Source organism: Anas acuta, chromosome 3, assembly GCF_963932015.1.
Source record: "Anas acuta chromosome 3, bAnaAcu1.1, whole genome shotgun sequence".
NCBI classification, from domain to species: domain Eukaryota; kingdom Metazoa; phylum Chordata; class Aves; order Anseriformes; family Anatidae; genus Anas; species Anas acuta.
Genome location: NC_088981.1, coordinates 99926566 through 99947290, shown reverse-complemented (window position 1 = coordinate 99947290; position 20725 = coordinate 99926566). Strand labels below are relative to the sequence as shown.

Sequence of the window (20725 nt, the reverse complement as noted above, 5' to 3'; positions counted from 1 at the left end):
CAACCAATTATAGAAGACTTAAAGGATTTCAGAGGAACTGAAGAGAAGGAAATTCTAAATGATCTTCTTGTTGCCTTTTCAGGCCTACAAACAAGAGAAGAAATAAAACCCAGAGATGAATGGTGGGCTACACAACTGGTGAAAATGATGAGGTTTTGGCACAGTACAACAATATAAAAGGAGGTGTTCACACAGGATGGCCAATCTTTTCAGACAGGACTAATTGGAGCAGACAAGAAGGTGTAAAACTACTTTTAAAAAAAAGAATTGTGCCAAAGACAAATCGAGCAGAAACTCAAATTCACCATTTCACAACAAAATTGAACTGAGCTGTATCAAAGAGGAAAAGAGAACAGTAGTTTACTTGCCAAACTTGAGGATTTGAAGACAAATCAGAAAGAAATTCTTCATGATTTGGCACAATGGATATAATGAAGACCTACCTAACAACATAAATAAAATCATCCCAACCCAGACCACAAGCCTGTCAACTCCAGTGCCATATTTGACAGTAGTTAGCAGAGGATACTTAAAAAAATAATAAAAAATGTAAGATATAGAGAAAGCTTGCAATGTCTGTTCAGTTCAGTTTTGGGCCCCTCGCTACAAGAAGGACATCGAGGTGCTTGAGCAGGTCCAAAGAAGGGCGACGAAGCTGGTGAGGGGCCTGGAGAACAAGTCCTACGAGGAGCGGCTGAAGGAGCTGGGCTTGTTCAGCCTAGAGAAGAGGAGGCTCAGGGGTGACCTTATTGCTCTGTATAAGTACATTAAAGGAGGCTGTAGTGAGGTGGGGGTTGGCCTGTTCTCCCATGTGCCTGGTGACAGGACGAGGGGGAATGGGCTAAAGTTACGCCAGGGGAGTTTTAGGTTAGATGTTAGGAAGAGCTTCTTTACTGAAAGGGTTGTTAGGCACTGGAACGGGCTGCCCAGGGAGGTGGTGGAGTCACCATCCTTGAAAGTCTTCAAAAGACGTTTAGATGTAGAGCTTAGGGATATGGTTTAGTGGGGACTGCTAGTGTTAGGTCAGAGGTTGGACTCGATGATCTTGAGGTCTCTTCCAACCTAGAAATTCTGTGATTCTGTGTGATTCTGTGATTCTTTCCACAGTATACCTCCATAGTCTTGCAGTCACTATAGCCTGACTTGATGAGAATAAACAGTATTTTTAAAGGATATAATGATGTTACAGCATAGTAGTAATCTACTTTCAGGACTCTTAACTTTTTAGAACCTGACTACTGGAAAAATCTGAACATACTAGTAGACTATGGTACTGCTTTACAGCTCATAAAACTGAATTATCTGTGCCACTGGAGGTTGGTGGTTGGCTAGGGAACAGTGACAACAACCCAGTTACATCTGATATGAACAAATAGTGGATAACCTCAGGTAGCATTTTATGACATTGGGGCAAACTCATTTCACCCAGTGTTAGCCACCTGAATGCTAGCTTTTTAGTCTAAATTATTTTTCTAAGCTCCCTTGATAGGCAATGGAGAAATGAACACCTCTCAGCAGTGATCCATCCCACTCATTATAGACAGGTATTTTAGTGACAAAGGGTATCTTTAAAAGCTTGGCATAATGAACAGGGGGAAAAAAAGGAGAAAAATGTTACCAATCAATGCTGACTAGAAGTCAGAAAGGCTAGAAAATTTGTAAAGGAAGCTATAGGTACTACACACACACACAAAAAAAAAAAAAAAAAAAAAAAAAAAAAAAAAATCCAATCTAGAAAGGCGGTGGAAAGGTTTAAACCCTTTTAAAGTACATTACAAACAAAAGCAGTGGAAATAGCATGGTCCATTCCTGGAAGAGGGTTTCCATTCAAAAGCACTGTTACACAAACAACTACACTTACAAAATACATACCTTGCCAGAGTTATGTTAAGAACCTAATACCCAACTTGTTCATATCAGTGGTCCCTCTGACTCAACACTCTGATTACCACAGTGACAGCAGGAGGTGTAATACAGAGAGATCATGCAACCCTGGCTACTACCTGCAGTCCACTGCAGATGGCAATGCTAAATCTGTCTCCCAGAAGCTTCAGTGAGTGCATCCTAACTTGGATATGATGGACCTAGTGAACAGCAGGTCACCTTACTCACAGCTCTCAGGATTCTGCAGACCTCAATCATATCCTCCTCAGACTCCTCCTTGCAGCTGGAAGAGTCTCAACCTGTCCAGCTACTCCTTACAAGGCAGTTTCTCCATCTTCACATTTCTGGTGCCCCTCTCTAACCTCCTGTATAACAAGCCACACGATACAGAGCAAAATCAGCTGCAAAGAAGAGCTTCCTGTTTTGTTATTGTTATCTTTTCTGATGATGAGCAGAGTTTGTTGGCTTTGGGACTGCTGCTAATGATTTGAAAGAGGTTCTTGAGTTTTAAGTGACAGTTCTTTTGTTTGGCATCACGTAATTATGGATTAAATTATGTATCCCTAAGGTCCCTATGCAATATATTTATTTACACGGAAGCCCATCTGCCATGTTCTTGTCCACTCAGCTTAGCACAGGTTTTCTCAAAATCCCACTGTGTTCTGATGGAACTGAAAGATAGTTCTGAATAAGATACCCACTTTGTGAATCCACAACTGTCAATGTCAGGACTTCTATATGGAATTCTGCCTGCAGCACTCCTCAGCGAGCAATAAATTCATGTAAAAGTTGACTCAGAAATGTGAGGAATTGATTGATTACATATTAATGAGCAATCAGTAATACTAAAATATAAATTAAGATATTATTACCACTCTTTAGAATTTGATTATACAAATGACTGAGCACTCTGGCTCCTATCCAGATAAATTAATGAGTCTTCTCTCATACTTAGAGGCTATGTCTGTACCAGTAAGCTAAATGCCTGGGACAGTTTCCTAGCACTGAGAAACAGGTGGCCAAGAATGGGACATTCCACGGTTGTAAATTGTCTTTTTCTTCAAACTAGGATAATCAGTTGCAAGCTGTTCACTGTGTTAGCTCCCAAAATGTGCCCAAGAATTGCCTGAGAATTGTTAGCTGCCACAAGCCAAAATCACACCATGGACTGAGCTAACACTGCAGAGATAGAGAGAGTTGTGTTTCATGCCCAACACTATTGTGTGACTGTACTTAACACACCCATATAAACAGAGCATGATGTATAAAGGCTGGAATGAAAATATTAAAATAATCTATTTTCATATGGTTGTAGCTCTAAAAGAAATTAAATATCTAAACACATTTTTAATGTCCTGCTCTTTTGATTATGGTTTCCAACACTAAATTCACCCTCTCCTTATTTTGATTGACATAAACAGAATCTATGCTACTCTGAGAATATTCACAGTATTGTATTTTTACTGAAGTATCTGTTCAGAATTTGTAAACATGTAAGTTTTGGTCTCACAGATAGGATCAAATCTAAATTAAATAATTGACTTCGATCCCAACTTGGGAGTGTGCAGTCCAGCTATCAGAGCAAGTGGAAAAGTTATGTCCATTAACCTCACACCCCAAAACTTGCATTGCACTACACATTACTTTTGTCTGAATCAGCCATTTTACTTGATCCAGTGCTCTATGCTTTACATAAGGCTAACACAGTTTTAAATTCTGCTGACATGCTATGCATCATAATTGACCTATACAATTAATTATAAGCAATGAAGAAAGTAAGTGGAATTTAACCTTAATCAGTGCCCAAAGACATCAGGATGTCTGATGTCACCTGAAACATCAGGACACTCAGAAACAAATTTATTTCAAGAAAGCAGCAGAAATTTTTAATAGTTATCAATGTCTGAATTACTAAAATATGAAAATATTAAGAGGAAAGGATATGACAAAAAAATCTGCATAACTTTCTAATTTTGAGATGTTCACTTCAGGTCAAATATACCATAAGAAAAACATTTCTTAAGTATGTTATTTATTCACTGATTATTATACTACTGAATTCAATGAAACTAAGCACAAGTCCTTCCTGAACTTGCCTGAACAAAACAAAGAAAGGGAAAGAAACAAAAAATAAAGAAATAAAAACTGTGCTTCTGATATTGAAAATTAACAACAAAAGTACAAAACTCTCCAAACATTACAGAATAATAATGTTTCCCTTGCGTAAACCATCACTTACTCAAATAGCAGCAATATACAATGAAATGTGGCAGTTTTCATCCATAGAAGGAGCCAAATATTATCCCAACAAGACAGCAATTATCAAATTTGAATAGAAATATGCTTAAAAACTACAGGAGGTCAAATGTGTTAACACAGTGACTGCAGTTTAACAGACTACAGAGAAACACAGCACAGAAACAGAGCTGCTGTATTCATCCATGTACGCTTATAGAATGAGTAAAATGCAAAGTGAGGCAACAATTTTATCCCCCTTTCGTTACTCACTAAGCTGTGTGTTAAGTACCTGCATCATGGATCTAAGCTTTCTACCAACTGAGATTTTAAAATACTTGGCCAGGACTATAAAGGACATCAGTGATGTATGCCCATCAAGAGATCAAAAACAGAGCAAAAAAGCAAAGCCAATAGCAGGTCACAAATAGATATTAGATAATATGATCAGGAACAGTTGCTGAACTGGTTATTTTTGAGAACACAGTACTTAAATTTCTTACTATGTTAAGATATAGGCGTTTACTAAATATTCCAAGAACATATATAAATCAAATCAAATCTGGATGCAAAAAAGAAAGCAGAAAAAATATGTTGCTACTGAGCAGTAAGGAATTTTGCCTGAAAGCACAGCCTGGAAAAATACAATACAGAATGCATTAATATTTAAGTTTCTTTCATCTCTTTTCTGTTTCAAGTACATTTTCTTGCAGTGAATTTTCATTTCAGTGTTTCCTCATGCAGTTGCATCAGAATTTTGGAATTTTGGAGATATAAAAAAAATGGAAAATTATCCTAATTATTAGAATTCACCAAACTTTCCTTTTGACAATAATTTTCCAAGTAAATGCAACATTACAATATAAAATTATATAAATTAGATGTTACACTCTGCGTTGTCTGATCATACAGCAGTACTTCCATTTCTCAGCCAATTCAAAACATTTTGAATACATGACATACATCAATCATCAAGTCCAACTCCTGGGTCCACACAGGACCACCCCAAAATGAAAGCATATTTTTGAGAGCAAATGTTTATTGAATTTCAGAGGGCTTGGTGCTATGCCCACTGCCCTAGGGAGCCTGTCTCAGTGCCCAACCACCCTCTCGGTGCAGAACCTTTTTCTAACGCCCAGCCTGACCCTCCCTTGTCCCAGCTCCATGCCATTCCCTCAGGTGCTGTCACTGTCCCCAGAGAGCAGAGCTCAGTGCCTGCCCCTCCTCTCCCCTCATGAGGAAGCTGCAGGCCACCATGAGTCCTCCCCTCAACCTCGTCTTCCCTGGGCTAAACAAACCGAGTGGTTTTATTTAGCCTGCAGAAGACAAGGGTAAGAGGGAGATATAACTGCAATCTTCCACTACCAACAGCAGCTTTGTAGCAGTCTGTTTGATGCAGGCTTCTCTTCTCAGAAATGCACAGCAAAAGGACAAGAGGCAATGATCACAAGACAAAAGCAGGAATTTTTCAATTGGCCCTAAGGAAAAGGTCTTTCATAATGAGACTTGAGAGCAGGCCTATGAAAAATGTTGTGGAATCTCCATCCTTGGAGATTTTCAGAAGTCTGCTGGACAAGACCCTCAGCAACCTGACCTGAATTTGAAGTCTGCCCTGTTTTAAGCAAGAAATTGGAATGGATGACCTCCATATCACCTTTTAACCAAAATTATTCTGTAGTACTTTTACTTCTCTTCATGCTGCATTACCTTGTAGGAGTTGAAATTTTAGTTTCCAATATTTTTTATGAGAGTCGTCCTTGAAGGCTACATATTCATATGGGAAGTACACAGACTGAACATACACACCTCATGGGAGTTGTAAGTTTTTCAATATGTTTTAGGGGATAAGCTCTATCTGTAGATCTTGGTCCCAGGGGAAATTGCAAATATAAGGTTTCTGTAACTGCCCAAAAGAACTACGTAATGGATCATGCATCATCATAAGGAAGTTACTACTGTGAATACTTTGAAAAAAGGCTTGTAAATTAATTTTGGTAAAAACACCAACACTCTGATGACAGTAATGTCAAATGTTTCATTTCAGTATTGAAATAAAAGTTTTTTTTACTATTCCTAATATGATTATTTTTTTCAGAATATGCAACTCCTGAAAAAAAAAAATACGAAGGTTAAATTTCCTCCCTGTTTCAAGAGGAAAACAAATGTGAATAGACAGAATTTCCTGTAAGACAGAAATGCTGTGTTTCCCCCAGCTCTGTAACTGAATACGATTGAGCACTATTCCTCTCAAGAGCTCCAAATATTTTTCAACTACAATGCAAGCAATGTTAATACCATCTTTCCATAAATACTACTGAACTGTGATCTAAGAAATGAGGAATCATTCATGGCCACCCCTGCCTATTAAGGCTTAATGCCTTCCCACAATGGTTTTAATTAAGGTATTGTGAGTGTTCACATTTACAAGCAAAAGGAAACTGTACCTCATTATTTCTTCCCTCTGTTAAAATATGAGGTTTGCATTTGCAGAAGGCATTATGATGTCTTTTTTTACAGAGACCTTACTAAAAAAAAAAGAAATATATATTTTTTTTTCCCATGAACCTTTTGGACCAAAAAGCAATAGCTAGTTTACAAATGAGCGTGCAAATGAATGTAAGGTACATGGAAACACCTAAGAATGGTTTAGTCATCCAGCAATGGGAGAGAGTATTCTCATCAACATTACCTCAAAAGAAAAGGTAGTATTTGGTCAGAAATTACTTTCAAAACATCTTTTCTCCTGGAGTTACCTTTTTCTCCTGGAGGCCCAACCCTGCCTGGACGACCTGGTGCACCTTTTTCCCCCTTTTCTCCAGCCTCCCCTGTTGACAAAAAAGGAAATAAAAAGAAGAATCAAATCAAGCCAGAACTATTTTCGGTTGGTGTCAGTGACGAGTGCCATTGCCCTCACTGAAAATACAAGCTTATTATAGCAAGGGGAAAAAAATAAAAGCAGATGAAACCTGACTCAACAGTTTTGTTTCATGGACTTTTCTGCAATGGAAATAGAAACTGACAAAACCAAAGTCAGTATGTTATCAAACTCTTATGATTCTAGTTCTGTGGATGTTACTCATATCTCCAAGCCCCCTCTGAAAACACTACCACAACACAATTTTGTTCAGCAGAAGCTTCAGAATCTGGCCTCAATGTAGCACATGTTCACGTTCCTTCTGCTGCCGTGATCACAAAACAATCTTGAGTTTCTACCAAATGTTGTTCTTTTTCAGCAAAGCATGCTGAAGGACATGTCTGTCTCCAGTGATAATGGCTTAACCATAACCTCAAATTATTAAAAAAAAAAAAGTTTATTCCATGTACTTAGTTATTGAGTAAGGACGGATCTATAGGAAGGCATTGCTACATCTGTCATTTGCAGGATAATTTCTGAGCATTAAACCATTAAACAACATTTACTTAATCTGTGTTCTTACATATGCCATACCTTTTAACCTTTGTGGTCTGAACCATAGTGCATTGTATGTGGCTCATGGTACATGGTATGTATTCAGCATACTTAAAACATAAGTTTCCATAAGTGTGTCCCTCACTTGTGTCTTTCATTGTATATTTGGAGATGCTTACATTGTTTTGCCCCCTACTGTTGTTGTTTGCCAGGGACATAAAATTTAAAATCTCTTAAACAGAAATTTAAAGAATGATTTTCAAAGCCACCTTTATTAAAAAGATGTATGTGAAGGAGAGGAAAGTTCTATGACTTCCACAGAAAATAACATGTAAGAATCTAAAATCCAGAGCTAACAAAACAGGCCTAATGCCCCAACTCCGTATTTCTGTAGAGAGTGAGCATTAGCTGCTCTCCAGGAAGCCAAAGTAAGCACCATAGCAGGAAGGGAAATGGTTATCTTGTACCCCTCAAGCTCTCCGGCATAGCTGGAAGATGCACTTTAGAGAGGGACCGTGTATAAACAAGCTGAAACATGGCATGTTTCAAATATGCAGCCTCCAGCCCTGTCTCCTTATTGTAGACATAGGTGGCTGTGAGCTGAACTCAGCCCTCCATCTGTTATATTTTCCTTCTTGAGGCTACCAGCAAGCTCCAGCCCATCTTCCCTGCCTTCAGACATGCAAAAAATAGGCCATTCTCTGACCTTAATGAGGACAAACTTCACATAATCCCCAGTGGATAATATTGTTAGTATGAAACAGGCTATTATTTGGCACATTTGGGAACGTCACCTTTTTTTATTACCAGGTAACCAATAGTCTTTGTATGATTGTCTTTCCCCCCTCAGGGCTGGTTATGAGTTCTTTGCTTCCCAAAGATAAATCCTGACAATGACTTTTTCCCTGCTCTCTGGAGGCTCAGAGCAGGCTATTACAGCCTATTGCTTTACATGTTCTTCAGAGTGAAAGCTGTGCATTAGGGATCAATAAAATAGATCACTCTTGCTTCAGGCCATTACACTTGCCTGCATTTATTCCTATAATAAGATGACACTGCATTCCTTACTGTGGATGTTTAAGAAACTTTCCCTGGGAGGAGATTACCACATTACAGGCCCTGCTACAGACCACTTTGCAGGTTTTGTTATCAGCTGTTTTAAGCAGCAAGACCTTGGCTAAAAGTGTCAGCGGCCAGTTTGGCTTTGCAGTGTTTAAGCCCCCATTTTTGCTATATGTACCCTGAGCACTGTGCAGGTGTCATGAACAACAACAACAACAAATCCATCAAGGAATTAAATATATATATATATATGTATGTATAGCGTATAATTAACTTTTTTTTTTACCTCTTTATTCCTGAATTAGGAATAACAAACAAATAAATAAATGAACCTCAGGAAAGACACCTCTGCTCCGCTGGTCCCTTTCTGGTCTCCAGTCCCTGTACTGTTCTTTACACCCCATCCTTTCAGTGGAGGAGGAGTCTATGCACTGTGGTTCCTACCCAATGGCTCCAGTTTAGCTTCCTCCACCAGTTGCAGTCCCTTTGCAGCTGTACCTCCTTCTCAGACTCCTCTCCGTCCCTGCCCAGATGAGCTCTTTGTCCCAGCCCTGCTACATGAACGCCCACCTCCTTCCTTGGTGCTCGGCAGCAGCTGAGGCAGGGTGAGATTGCCCAGCAGTGCTCCCCAGTGTTGTGATGCCCCACATCCCCAAAAGAAATCAAGCTCTGTTACCAAACCAAGCTGCAGCAGGACCTGAATATCAGGCACAATCCTGACACTATTGCAGACTTCTTGTTCCATAATCTCTAAGAGCAATCCCTCATGATTCAGATGATAAATCTTGCTACTGATGTCAATTTGCCTTCTCACGTGAATTCTTTGGTACAAGATTTGTCTCTGATTCTGTTTGCAGTATGCCTACCTTGAATTGTACCATCTACTGTAATAAAAATTGCATGCCAAAGATCAACTCCATGAGCTATTAAGCATTCCTTGGCTGGGGATAACTTTCCTCCATTACTCATATTCCCTGTGTAAGTAGAAGCATCAAGTGGGGGTGTAAAAACAAAACAAGGTGACAAACCAAGAAGCTAAGCCTTGAAAGATTTTTATGTGTAATGTTTTTTCTTTACAGTAAGTTCAATCTCACGGACCTAACAAAAGAAACAGGAATTTAGGAAGACTATTAATGAGCAATATAGTGAGGCTTTGCCATCTGTATCTTCTTCACACAAAATGCACTTTTCCTATTATTAATATTGTTGTTTTTTTTAAAACACAGCTCATTCTGCTGTCTGGATTCTCAGAGCCATGGTATTTTTCCCTCTCACATTTTATCTTTCTCCTTTATAAAGTTGAGGTTTAAAAAAAAAAAAAAAAATGCATCCCAGACCTAAGCCACTGACCTTCAACTCATTTGTGCCTTTTTTCTATTCTGGGTGTCTTCACTAGCTTTCTTCATCTTCCATTTCTACCTTCATTCTCATCTCATCCCTCTTCCGATAACCTTTTATTCTGTGGGGTCCTAATTGGCTTTGTGTTATTTTCTTTTTCTTTTTTTTTTTTTCCTTCTGGTTTCCAGACTCTGCTCAGTCTCATTCTTTGTGCCCTCTTTCCCTTTTTATCTCCTCCTGCTCTTCTAAAATTTCTACATTTCACTCCCCTACCTTTGGGTACTTTTTCCTGGTGTCTTTTTCATCAACCCCCACTCAGGCTCCACTCTCTACACCATCTCTTCTTGCACCTAACCTTTCCCTTCTACTTTTACCTTTCACACATCTCATGGTCTCCCTCACTTCTTCCATGCATTCCCAGCAGGCTCATTCCTGGTAGTGGGGCAGGGGTCTCTGTTCTTCCATCACTGGGTATCTTGCTCAGCAGAGGAGGAGCTGGGGCAGGTCTAAGAGCTACAACAAGCAAACCCCACATGGTGTGGGAGCCAAAATCTGGGCACATGGCCTCATGCAAGCTCAGTTTAAAGGAAACCTTGGCCACTGAAATAGATTGGAGTTGTGCCAGTGGGGGACAGCAGTATCTCATTACCAATTCTCTGAGCCAGTCCCACCAACAGCATAGCTGGGGCAATGACAGCTTTTCAGAGACTTCACATTAACAGGGGCTGCGTCAGGCCATTTTGTGCTTCGCTAGATTTGTACATCCATCTCTCTCACTTTCACAATGTCTTCAACTCATGAAGCGGAGTGAAATCATTAGCACATAATGGTTTTTAGGCTTCTTTACTGCTCCCTGGCTCAGGTTTGCCTTCTGGCAAAGGACCAAGATTATTATTGCTGTGCTTATATGTTTAAAAAAAAAGCCACATACAATAATAATAATAATAATGGTCCTCTCGTAACAATGGCAATTACGGGTGTTAATTTTGACTGATAACACAAATAGGAAAACTAAGGCAAAGAAGTTACAAAGCCTGACAATGACTGACAATTACTTTGAAATGAAAGATTGTGATGCTCCAGTTCCCAGTGTTGTGGCCTGATCATTTAATGGATCTGTGTAACTTTACACAACATGTATTTACCTTGATTGTGTTGTTCTCTGAGTTACATAAACAGCACTACCTTATGCCTATCACACTGTAAATATATCAGAGTGGAACAACTTTACACAAGGCTTAGTCAAACTCAGATTTGGATGTAACAGGCAAGTGCTGTTCCTCCTAGCTAGAACATTACCCTCCAGTAGAAATACCATAGCCTCCACAATGTACATTACTGTTATTGACTACAATAATGGGGCTGAGATTTCACACTGTAGTGGATGCTGTTGCTTTAAAATGTTAATTCTTCCCAGATGCTGATTTCTTTACTGAAATTTACTGATTTACTTTAGTACATGTTTTACTATGGAAAGATCAATAATTTATTATGCCATATTTTGGGCAATAGTTTGGGGGCATATTTTGTGAAAATTGTGCTTTTCTCCACAGAAACTATAGAAATGCCAAAAGACTAACTTTATTTTTTTATTTCTGCTAAAAGGTACTTGGGTATTTAAAATCAATGGAAATTTAGCCCAAAGGAAGACAAGTTTAAGAGTAGAAAATACAAAATACTTCCCTTAGTACGTTGCAAAATGGCAATGAAAGCCTCTCCAGGTATAACGTACAGCCTGATTTTACAGTATGTTTTTCTGTGTGCACCAGTTGTGTGCATAAACACAGAGAAAACAACTAGGCAGAGTACCAGAGGAACAAACATTAAAGATCAGAAGCAAGTTTGTGAAACTTTGGCATGCATTCTTTAAACCATGTTGATTTTAACAGACTTAAGTTCGTCTTAAGGACCTTAAAACTCCATGTTTAAGGAGGCTACAAACTGGACAAATAAGAAAGACACCTTCTTTGTCTCTGTAAGAAGCTGTCAGTGCAGTGGTGCAAATTAGCCTGTTAGAAATAATGGATTAGTATTTGAATGATGCAGTAGACTTCCACATTACCTTTGAGGCCTGGGACAAGGATTTGAACAGAGCAGGACTCCTCTGCAATATGTTGAGGATATCCAGACCTTAGCAGTGACAGGAAGGCAAGGCTAATTAGAGTCACCAAGAAAACCAGATCTCTCTTCATAATGAGCACTTACAGGTCACTGACTCCTAAACAAAAGAATGAATAAACAGTTATAAGAATTCCAAAGACTTTCAACAGTTTCTGAACATATGCAGCAGCCTACTACGAATACAATATATTTTTGTATGCCATAACCCACACAGCATGAGAAGGATGTGTACAGGTCCTCCAAGCAGGTTGCATGTCCCACAGACATATGTAATACATGTAGCAACGCATTCAGCAGTTTGTTTTGGTGTTATACTAAGATAAAGTTCAGAATAAATTTAATTAAGAAGAAGATTAAATAAAGACAATGACAAGCGACACTGTTCACTATTTCTCATTGTAGACAGGAATCTGGAAATGTCAAAGGAGAAGATCTAGTGTACAGGCTTGCATTGAAAGATGTCAGTACTAAGTTGTCACTTAGAAGGAATGCATAGTGCTCTAAAGAGGCAATTCAGTAGTGATGAGACCAACCTAAAGGCCTGAAATTTCTGTTCCCATCTGCCTGAGCACTGAAATTGTGCCCAGTAAATTGTCTGATACAATAGTCCTCTCGTAACTCAGCAACAGTGGGAGGGAGATAATATTTCACTACATCATGCAATGAAGTTACATCAGAGCCTTCAATAAATCCTGAAAAGGTTCACCCCTGAAACATACCTTCATCTAAGCTTACAAGTGAAATGACTTGCTTGATATTAGGCTGTAAAAAGATCTCTTGAAAACAACAGTACAGAAATGGAATTTTTGTGAAAAGACCATCAAAAGCTCATATTTAGGAGGTCTACAGAAATACCCTTTGACAAAAGTGTTATTTATGTACTTATGATGTTTTTCCAGTCCTTCTTTCACCAAGGTTTTGTACTGCACAAACAAGCTAGAAGTTGTATCACGGTTTCAAGACAAAGTCTACATGGATCAGTTTTTATAGCCCTGACAGAGCTGTGGGCATTTTACATCCAGAACAAGATTGGCCTGTATTACTCTCCACATCCTTATTTCCTTCAGATAGTAGGGTTAGATAAGGGTAGGGGTAGGAACAGTACACAGGACTTTACATCTCAGCATGCTGGGGTCTAGGAGGGTGGATCTGTTATTTTGGGGGTATATTGAAGGAATAAATGCCCTTCAGCAGCAACAGGAGAATAAGGAACTTCAGGGTGAGAGGGAGCTGTTGAAGCAAATAGCAAAACAAAGAATGGAGAAAGAGGAAAACAAGCTGCCCTCCATGTGCAGCAAAATACAGTTTTGCCTATTCTATTTCTTGCTCTGATTTTAAATTCCACCATCCCCTCTATAATGTTTCGTGTATGTCTCAGCAGCAAGGCTAAGTAAATCAATTTAGAGCTGGGGGAATAAGTTAGTCCCCTGAATTGCTGTCCATTTTGTGTTTCCATTATCCTCTAGGAGATAACGCAACTGGACCGCAGCAAGGGAGTCTGCTGAGAACAGATTTCATCTTCCTCCTCACAAGGAGAAGGCATAGCATGAATTACAGTAGAGTACACTGTGAGCCCCTTGTAACCCAAGTCTCTTCACCAGTTTTCCCTCTAAAAGACAGCAAGGTGCAAAAGGAGGATCAGGCTTGAAAAAGGCAGGTTGTATGCTCAGACCCAGGAAGAGGTCATGGGTCGAGACCCAGGAGAAGGTGCCCCGTCACAAAAAAAAAAAAAAAAAAAAAAAAAAGATTCCACTAAGCTGCAGTGTAATGATTTTAGTTTTTAGGCTTCTGCTTCAGTTTTATATTAGCATATTAGCTTTCAGTCTAGTAGATTACAAAACAGGCAATCTTACAAGAGATGTGTTTTTTACGCTCACAACATTTCTGCCAGACTTCTAAATACTAATGCCATTTACAAAAGTCTCTTCTCATAGCTTAAGGCGTAGGCTCTGGAGGAATAACACACACATATGCAGATGTTTATGGTATTTTTTTCCCCTTCAAGAGTGCATCCCAAAATTTTGCTTATGCTGCCATAAGTAAAATGACTGCAGCTCACGCATACATGTCTGAATCAGCTTTAAAATACCTAGCTCAGGTATTGCTAGGAGCACACAAACCCACAGAAGTACAAACCTCAGCATAGGCTGCTCGAATATTTAGGCCACATTAAGTTTTGTCACAACTGCAGCAATATCACTCGTGGCTTCCCAAGACCACAATCAAAATTGGATTTTTCTACCCCAATGATGAGGAACCAGAGCAGAAGGAGAAGGTATGTAATAGAGATGGACCTGAGAAACCAAATAGCAGAAGGGAGGAAAAACAGAAATAAAGGTAATGGAAATATCAATATTGGATACAAAGCTTATAGTGCCATGGAGAAGAAGCAACCAACCCAGCTCTCCATGGCTCTGACAGACAAAACCAGCAGGAAAATATTTGCTGTGCTGCTGTTCTCTGCTGTCACAGAGGTTGCCTTCTTTGCCCATGCACAGAGCCAGCCCTGACTGCCAAAAACCAGGTCAGGCCACCGGCCACCTCACCTGATGGCTCTTTGCTAAGGTTATGCAAACCACTGCCCACATCGTATCACTGTGATAGCACTCTTCTCCCAGATGCCTTCACGTGCATATTGAATTACTTCAAATACATTAGGTTTGAATCCAGCCACGTTTCCCCAAGAGGAGATCCCAACGCACAGGTAGAAGGCACTACATCTTAGTGAACTTGGCAGATTAGAGGGGCTCACAATATCCACAGTACATAGTCCTGGCTCTATTTGACAGGTCCATGATTCCCAAGACAGCAAGTGAAAGAGAGAGAGACAAAAAAATAGCCAAGAGGAAATGTTAAGAAAGGTAGAGTTGGTAGAATAGACTCCTTCCAACACCTTAACTTGTGTTTATCAGCAGAAGCCAACTTGGAGAGATGGGGAATGGGACCATCCTGGACCAATAACTGGAAGGGACCTTCAAAGATCATCAAGTCCCATTTGCCTGACCTCTTCATGGCTAACTTTAACTTTTTACATTTAGAGACCAGAACTGCACACAATAATCAAGTTGAGGCAACACCAATGTTTAATATAGTGGGAGAACCACCTCTTGTGACCGGTTGTCTACACCGCGTTTAACACAACCCAAAATACAGTTTGCCCTCTTGGCTGCTAGGGCACGCTGCTGGCTCCCAGTGAGCCTGCTGCCAACCAGCAACCCAAGGTCCCTTTCTACTGAGCTGGGTGTTTCTCTAGATCTTCCCTTCATGTCTTGTAGGGCTAGACTGTGTGAGGACCTTGGCATTTGAATATCAGTGCTGGAAGACTTTAAAGCAAGGGGGGCCATGCAACAACAGGCTTTGCAATGCCAAGTTAGGGACCACCACTCCTTACAGGGGAAGGCAGGGAGTTGTCACTGCCTCAGCCAGCCAGGAGTACTGGCAGCAACTCAGGCCTAGAATTACCTTTCCAACACCTGAACATAGATATTTATCAGCAGGGGCCACCTTTGAGGGTAGGGAATGGGACTATCCTGTACCATAACCATATTGCAGAAACAGAGGACACAAGCCCTGCCTCAGCCCACAGCCCAAGAGCATGGCTGGTGGCCAGCCTGCAGGACATCCCACCTTTTCCTTGAAGCTGGGGCACTTCAGAAGCCAGAAGATCAGACAAAGGCTTTCACACCAAGCAGTTCAGGTACTCAGCTGAAAGCCTGAAAAACTGGGCAGTTTCAGCACAAGCATCCAGCAGCCGGGTGATAAGGATTCTTGACAGATGAATGGGAGAGGGGAATGAAACTGCCTGAGATAGAAGGAATTGAAATTAGGAGGGTGCTCCAGTCTCTGCATCAGTAGATATAAAAGCAGCACCACCTCCTCAGCCAGTTACATTTTATGGGGCTTCAAACGTAACCAGACTACAACTGAAAGATCAAAGCCTCAGGGTATGTTAAATATTCATCTGCCTTTGCAAACTCCTACACAGCTCAGGCATGAGACAGGCATCAAGCAGCAGAGAACTGGCAGGGCTGCTTGGTGGCTCTGCTCAGCAGCCAAAAATGAAGGATTTTCTCATCACATGAAACATCCCATTCACCATCCCCTGCTGCTGCTGCAGAGTTTACAAACCCCAGAGACACCAGGGATGCACCTCACGCTTCCTCATGATAGTCCAACTCTCCAACTCGCACAGAAAATGGACTGTCACAGCACAACCTTGAGGGAACCATTTCAGAAAACAGCTCTTTGGTTTTGGGGCAGGCCACAATACCCAGGCCCCATGTGAACACTCAGGAAATTACCTTGGTCTGAAAAGAGTCAGTAGCATAGGACATCTCTGAAGAGGCTGCAGATTAAACACTTTTATAGAGTCAGCAGCTGAAGTAAAGGGACAAATTAGTACTAGAAATCAAATCAGAAACACTGTGGATAACACTTTTTCCACCTTTTCTTTTCCTGCTTTAAGAAGAAACCTTCTCTTCCGCAGCTAAAATGGCCTTATGTGATTGAAATAAAAGTTTGATCTCTGTGTATGTACTAGAGGAGTACGTTTCATTTTAAAGTCTTAGAAAATTCCTTGTCTTTCTACCTTATCTTCAAGTCCTTTCAGACCCAGACTCATAAAGCCATTTGGAAAATTAAAGCCCACTGAAAGTAGTTCTCAGAAAAGGGTACCAGTGTGTTTTTCAAACACCATCTCAGTCCTTGTTTTGGGGATTTCTTCAGCATTAGAATAACCAATATCAGGAAGAAACCCAGCACTTGCAGAAGTATGAACGCTTTCACACTCTATCATTGAATGGTTTGGGTTGGAAGGGACTTCAAAGATCACCCAGTTCCAACACCCCTGCCATGGACAGGGATACCTCCCACCAGACCAGGTTGCTCAAAGCCCCATCCAGCCTAACCTTGAACACTCCCAGGGATGGGGCACCCACAATTTCTCTATGCATGGGTTGAGTCAAATTTACAGAATCTATAATGGTGGTCATTAAATCAGAGCAAGTGGAAAGCTTTGAAAAAAAGAGGAGGAGGAGGAACAGGAAGCATTTATATGATTTTCCATTAAAAAAGTTATCCACACACCTTTAAGAACAATAATTTCATAACAACTTTGGAGACATGGCAGCTTTAGGGAATCTGCCTTGGTTACTGAGAGATGAGATTTATGGAACAAGATTTCAAATTCTTTCAAATCCTTGAGAGAGCATTGGGGAACACCTGAGGCAGAGCACACCAGAGGCTTGCTAGAAACAATGCTGGAGCCAGCCAGGACACCTGGCACTGGGTACTCCTTGAACCACCCTGCTGTGGATGGAAGGCTTCGACACCACTTCAGCAAGGAAATGGCTGAAGTGTGAGGACCCTGCAAGCGCAAGCAGCTGCTCTACAAGGGGTCTTACTGACCTGGGTTAGTTTGGACCTAGAAGCAGCAACACAGCTGTTCTGCATAGCTGAATCTAAGTCACTGAAAAATGCAGCAGGAAAATGATGCTCACTGGCATTAATGCTCAGCTGGTCAACAACAAAAGAAACTATAGCCCTCTATAATCCTACATAATTCTTCTTTGAGGTTATGATTTTAATTCTTCTTTGAGTTGCTTTTAATTTACTGACTTATTTTCTCTCGAGTTATAGAAAATAGAATTTAAAAATCATAATTATGCTCTATTCAGAGGAGTTTTCACTCCTCTGACTTCTCAAGTCCATCTCACCCACCTCCCGGACCTATCTGGCAGCCTGTGCATCCTCAAACACATGAGTAGGCATGCCCACAAAGTGATGCCATCAAGATGTCAGGCTGTGACACAGACCTTGCATTGTTTCAGACACTCTGAACAAATAAAAGACAGATTAAAAAATAAATAAGTTACCTGCCAGGATTACGAAGGTAACACCAGAGTTAGGTTTTTGGGAGAAACAGGAGGCGGCAGAACTGACAAGCCTCCAGCCACATGCATACTTTCTGGCTGCTACTTTCCAGCACATAGTCTGAAGGCTATGGATCACCCCCTGGAGAGGATGTCTTTCACACTGGAGATGAAACATGTGCCACTGACCTTTTCTTTCTCCATTACAGCCTTGCTGATAACACTAACCTACGGATGTTTTGTGTAGCGATGTTCCTACTTTATCTAAGCGTTCTCTCATTTGTCCTCCCAGCTCCTCCATGCATTACCTTGGGTAATCAAGGGTTCACTCTTTAGCCAAAATACAAAATCAGAATCAGTGGTAATGTTGTTTAAATGCTAAAATGATCATCCACTGTTTAACTTTAAAGCCCTGCAATGCTGAAAAGTGTTGATTTAAAGGTTAAAGCAATGAGCATGCAAGAAGAAAAAATACCTAAATGTTAATGCTGTGGGATTGTGGAAACAGGGATCATAACTGCCGTGGTTACAAATTCTCTGTGAAACCTATGGAGCATGGAGTGGCATAAAGCAGTAACACATTTCAGGTTCTGATGATGCTGAAGAACAGCAAGGTTTGCTGCAGAGGACAAAAGAGTGAGTCTAAGCTAACGTTACCTAAAAGTCTAACTGATGGGAAGTCATCGGTTACTCCCTAAAGTGCACTTAATTCTGGCTCAATAGAGCTATTTCCTCAGCCAGTGTTTGTGAGGTGTAAGGGACTATTAGTTCTGACTGTACCATGTAGGTGCCCTTGTCACATGTAGGAATAGTTGCCCCACTTTTCATTGAGAATAATGTTTTTTTAAAAGTTGTGAGACGAATTTGTTCCTGATGTAGTTCTGCTGAAGTCAACGATTTTATGGCAGAATTGACTTACCATCATCTGTGCTGAAAATACAAAATCAGGGCTTCAGCAAGGGTGAGAGAAAGACTGGTGCCAGAAGGAAAAGTACCTTTTCAAAACCCACAAGTAGAGGGAGATGGGACCCACATGACTTCTTGCCCTGAGTGTCAAAGCTCTCACAACAGTTCTGTGTGGTGTGTTGGATAGTAGCAAGTAATATTCGTGTAGAATTTTCTGTGTGAAGTATTTGTCAGAAATAACTAGAAGTGCTAAACAAAAATGTCTCCCATAAGGTTTGTATTAAAAGTCCCCATTATACAATCATCTCTCTGCAATAGCCTTACTTGCATATATAATTAGCAGAAATAGTTTGTGATTTTGGGTGTCATGCTTGAAATATGTCAGACCAAATTATCAGTATTCTTAATCACCCCCACATCCAAAATACTGGGTTCAAATATAGGCGTCAGTACTTCTAAGAACCCATGCCTAAACTGTCTCAGTTCAGTCCCACTCCTTTCAAGCATCCACAAGAAAACCTGATGCTATCTCTACAAACATTACTGTAGGAACTAAAACACCAAGGAGTCACTGAGAATCACTGAATAATCTAGAAAACACTGCAGGAAATATTCCCTTACATAAATGAATACATATTATTTACATATGCATTTTGCATCACATTTCTGAAGCTTTAGGGCACCTCTTTTCAACACTCCACATCCACAGAAGCATAGGACTGGCTGCACATGTTGATATATTTGTGCAATATTTAAGTATTTAATGCCTGTTCAACCAATTTACCCTTTCCAAGATGTTCTAGCCCTCCAGGTGCCTAGACGTTTTTCAGGTGGGCTTGACCACTGACTTCCTGAAATCACTGGATGGGCTCACAAGGCAAACTTTAGCTGAGAAGGGTGGTCCCGCATCCCCAGCTAAATTTTCTGAGGTGCAGAGACCAGGCAGAAAGACCCTTCAACCTCCCCAACACATCAACAGCACTGCGTGCCTTTTCCACAGCAGAAAAGCCACTCAAGTACTGGTCCAAAAAGTGAGAAATGGCAGCTCTGGAACAGCCTTAACCAAAAAGGATTAAAGTCCACAGCTCCAGCTCCTCAGGAGAGTAATGCTCACACTGGATGGATGCTACAGGTGAAATTAGGGTACACTTGGGCACACCAGATTAAAAGATGGAAGGCAAGCAGGGAAGAAGCCTGCCTGAAGGCAGCTCAAGCCTAGCAGTAGGACACTAGGCTTAAAAATAAAGGAAAATGAGTCTATTGTGAGACATAAAGCAGTGAAGGAAGAACACTCATGTATTGATAGTATTGACACAGGATTAGAAATGTCTACGTAGAGGACAAATTCTACTTAAAGTACATAATAATGAGACTATAGGAAAAGTAAAGAAGAGATATAGGATGATCCTCCTACTAGCAGGAGGAATACAAGGCACAAGTGAAGAACGTGGGAGACCTAACCTTAGGTGAATGGCAGAGAAAGGACAGAGATGGCACCATCCCAGAGCACTCATGGATTGGAGAAAGATTTTCTTTCTGTTCCTTCAACAGAGTAGAAGCAGCTTTAGCCCCCATTTTCTCATGCATTAGATATCACATCAGCTCAACATAAAGGAGGTTCTAGGGTCATGGAAAGCCACTTGACTGCTGCTCAGTTTTTCTGAACGTCACAAGTGCAGCATCTCAGAAAAGTGAGCTACGAGACAGAACATCCCTGGCATTAAGGTATGATTGTTTATCAGGGCAGCTTTGCTTAGATCCAGATTTCAACCTTGGAGGAATTACAGGCAGACCCTTGAGTGGGATTCAGTCATTCTGGTTTAGATTGTAGGTCTGAGAAAAATCACCCTGAGCTGCTTATATAATCAAGTCAGAGAAAGGCACCTATCTATGACAATTC

The 20725-nt window shown here is 40.6% G+C and overlaps 1 protein-coding gene across 2 annotated transcripts in view; it reads right to left on the bottom strand.

The window, feature by feature from the left end:
* COLEC11 (collectin subfamily member 11) overlaps positions 1 to 20725 on the bottom strand; it is a 44646-nt gene that overhangs the window by 10681 nt on the left and 13240 nt on the right. For both annotated transcript variants that reach the window (XM_068678526.1, XM_068678527.1), the window contains exons 2-3: positions 11991 to 12146; positions 6873 to 6944 (exon numbers count right to left, since the gene is read on the bottom strand). In XM_068678526.1, coding sequence (XP_068534627.1) covers positions 6873 to 6944; positions 11991 to 12120 — 202 coding nt within the window. In that variant the 5' untranslated portion in view covers positions 12121 to 12146. The remainder of the gene's footprint in view (positions 1 to 6872; positions 6945 to 11990; positions 12147 to 20725) is intronic.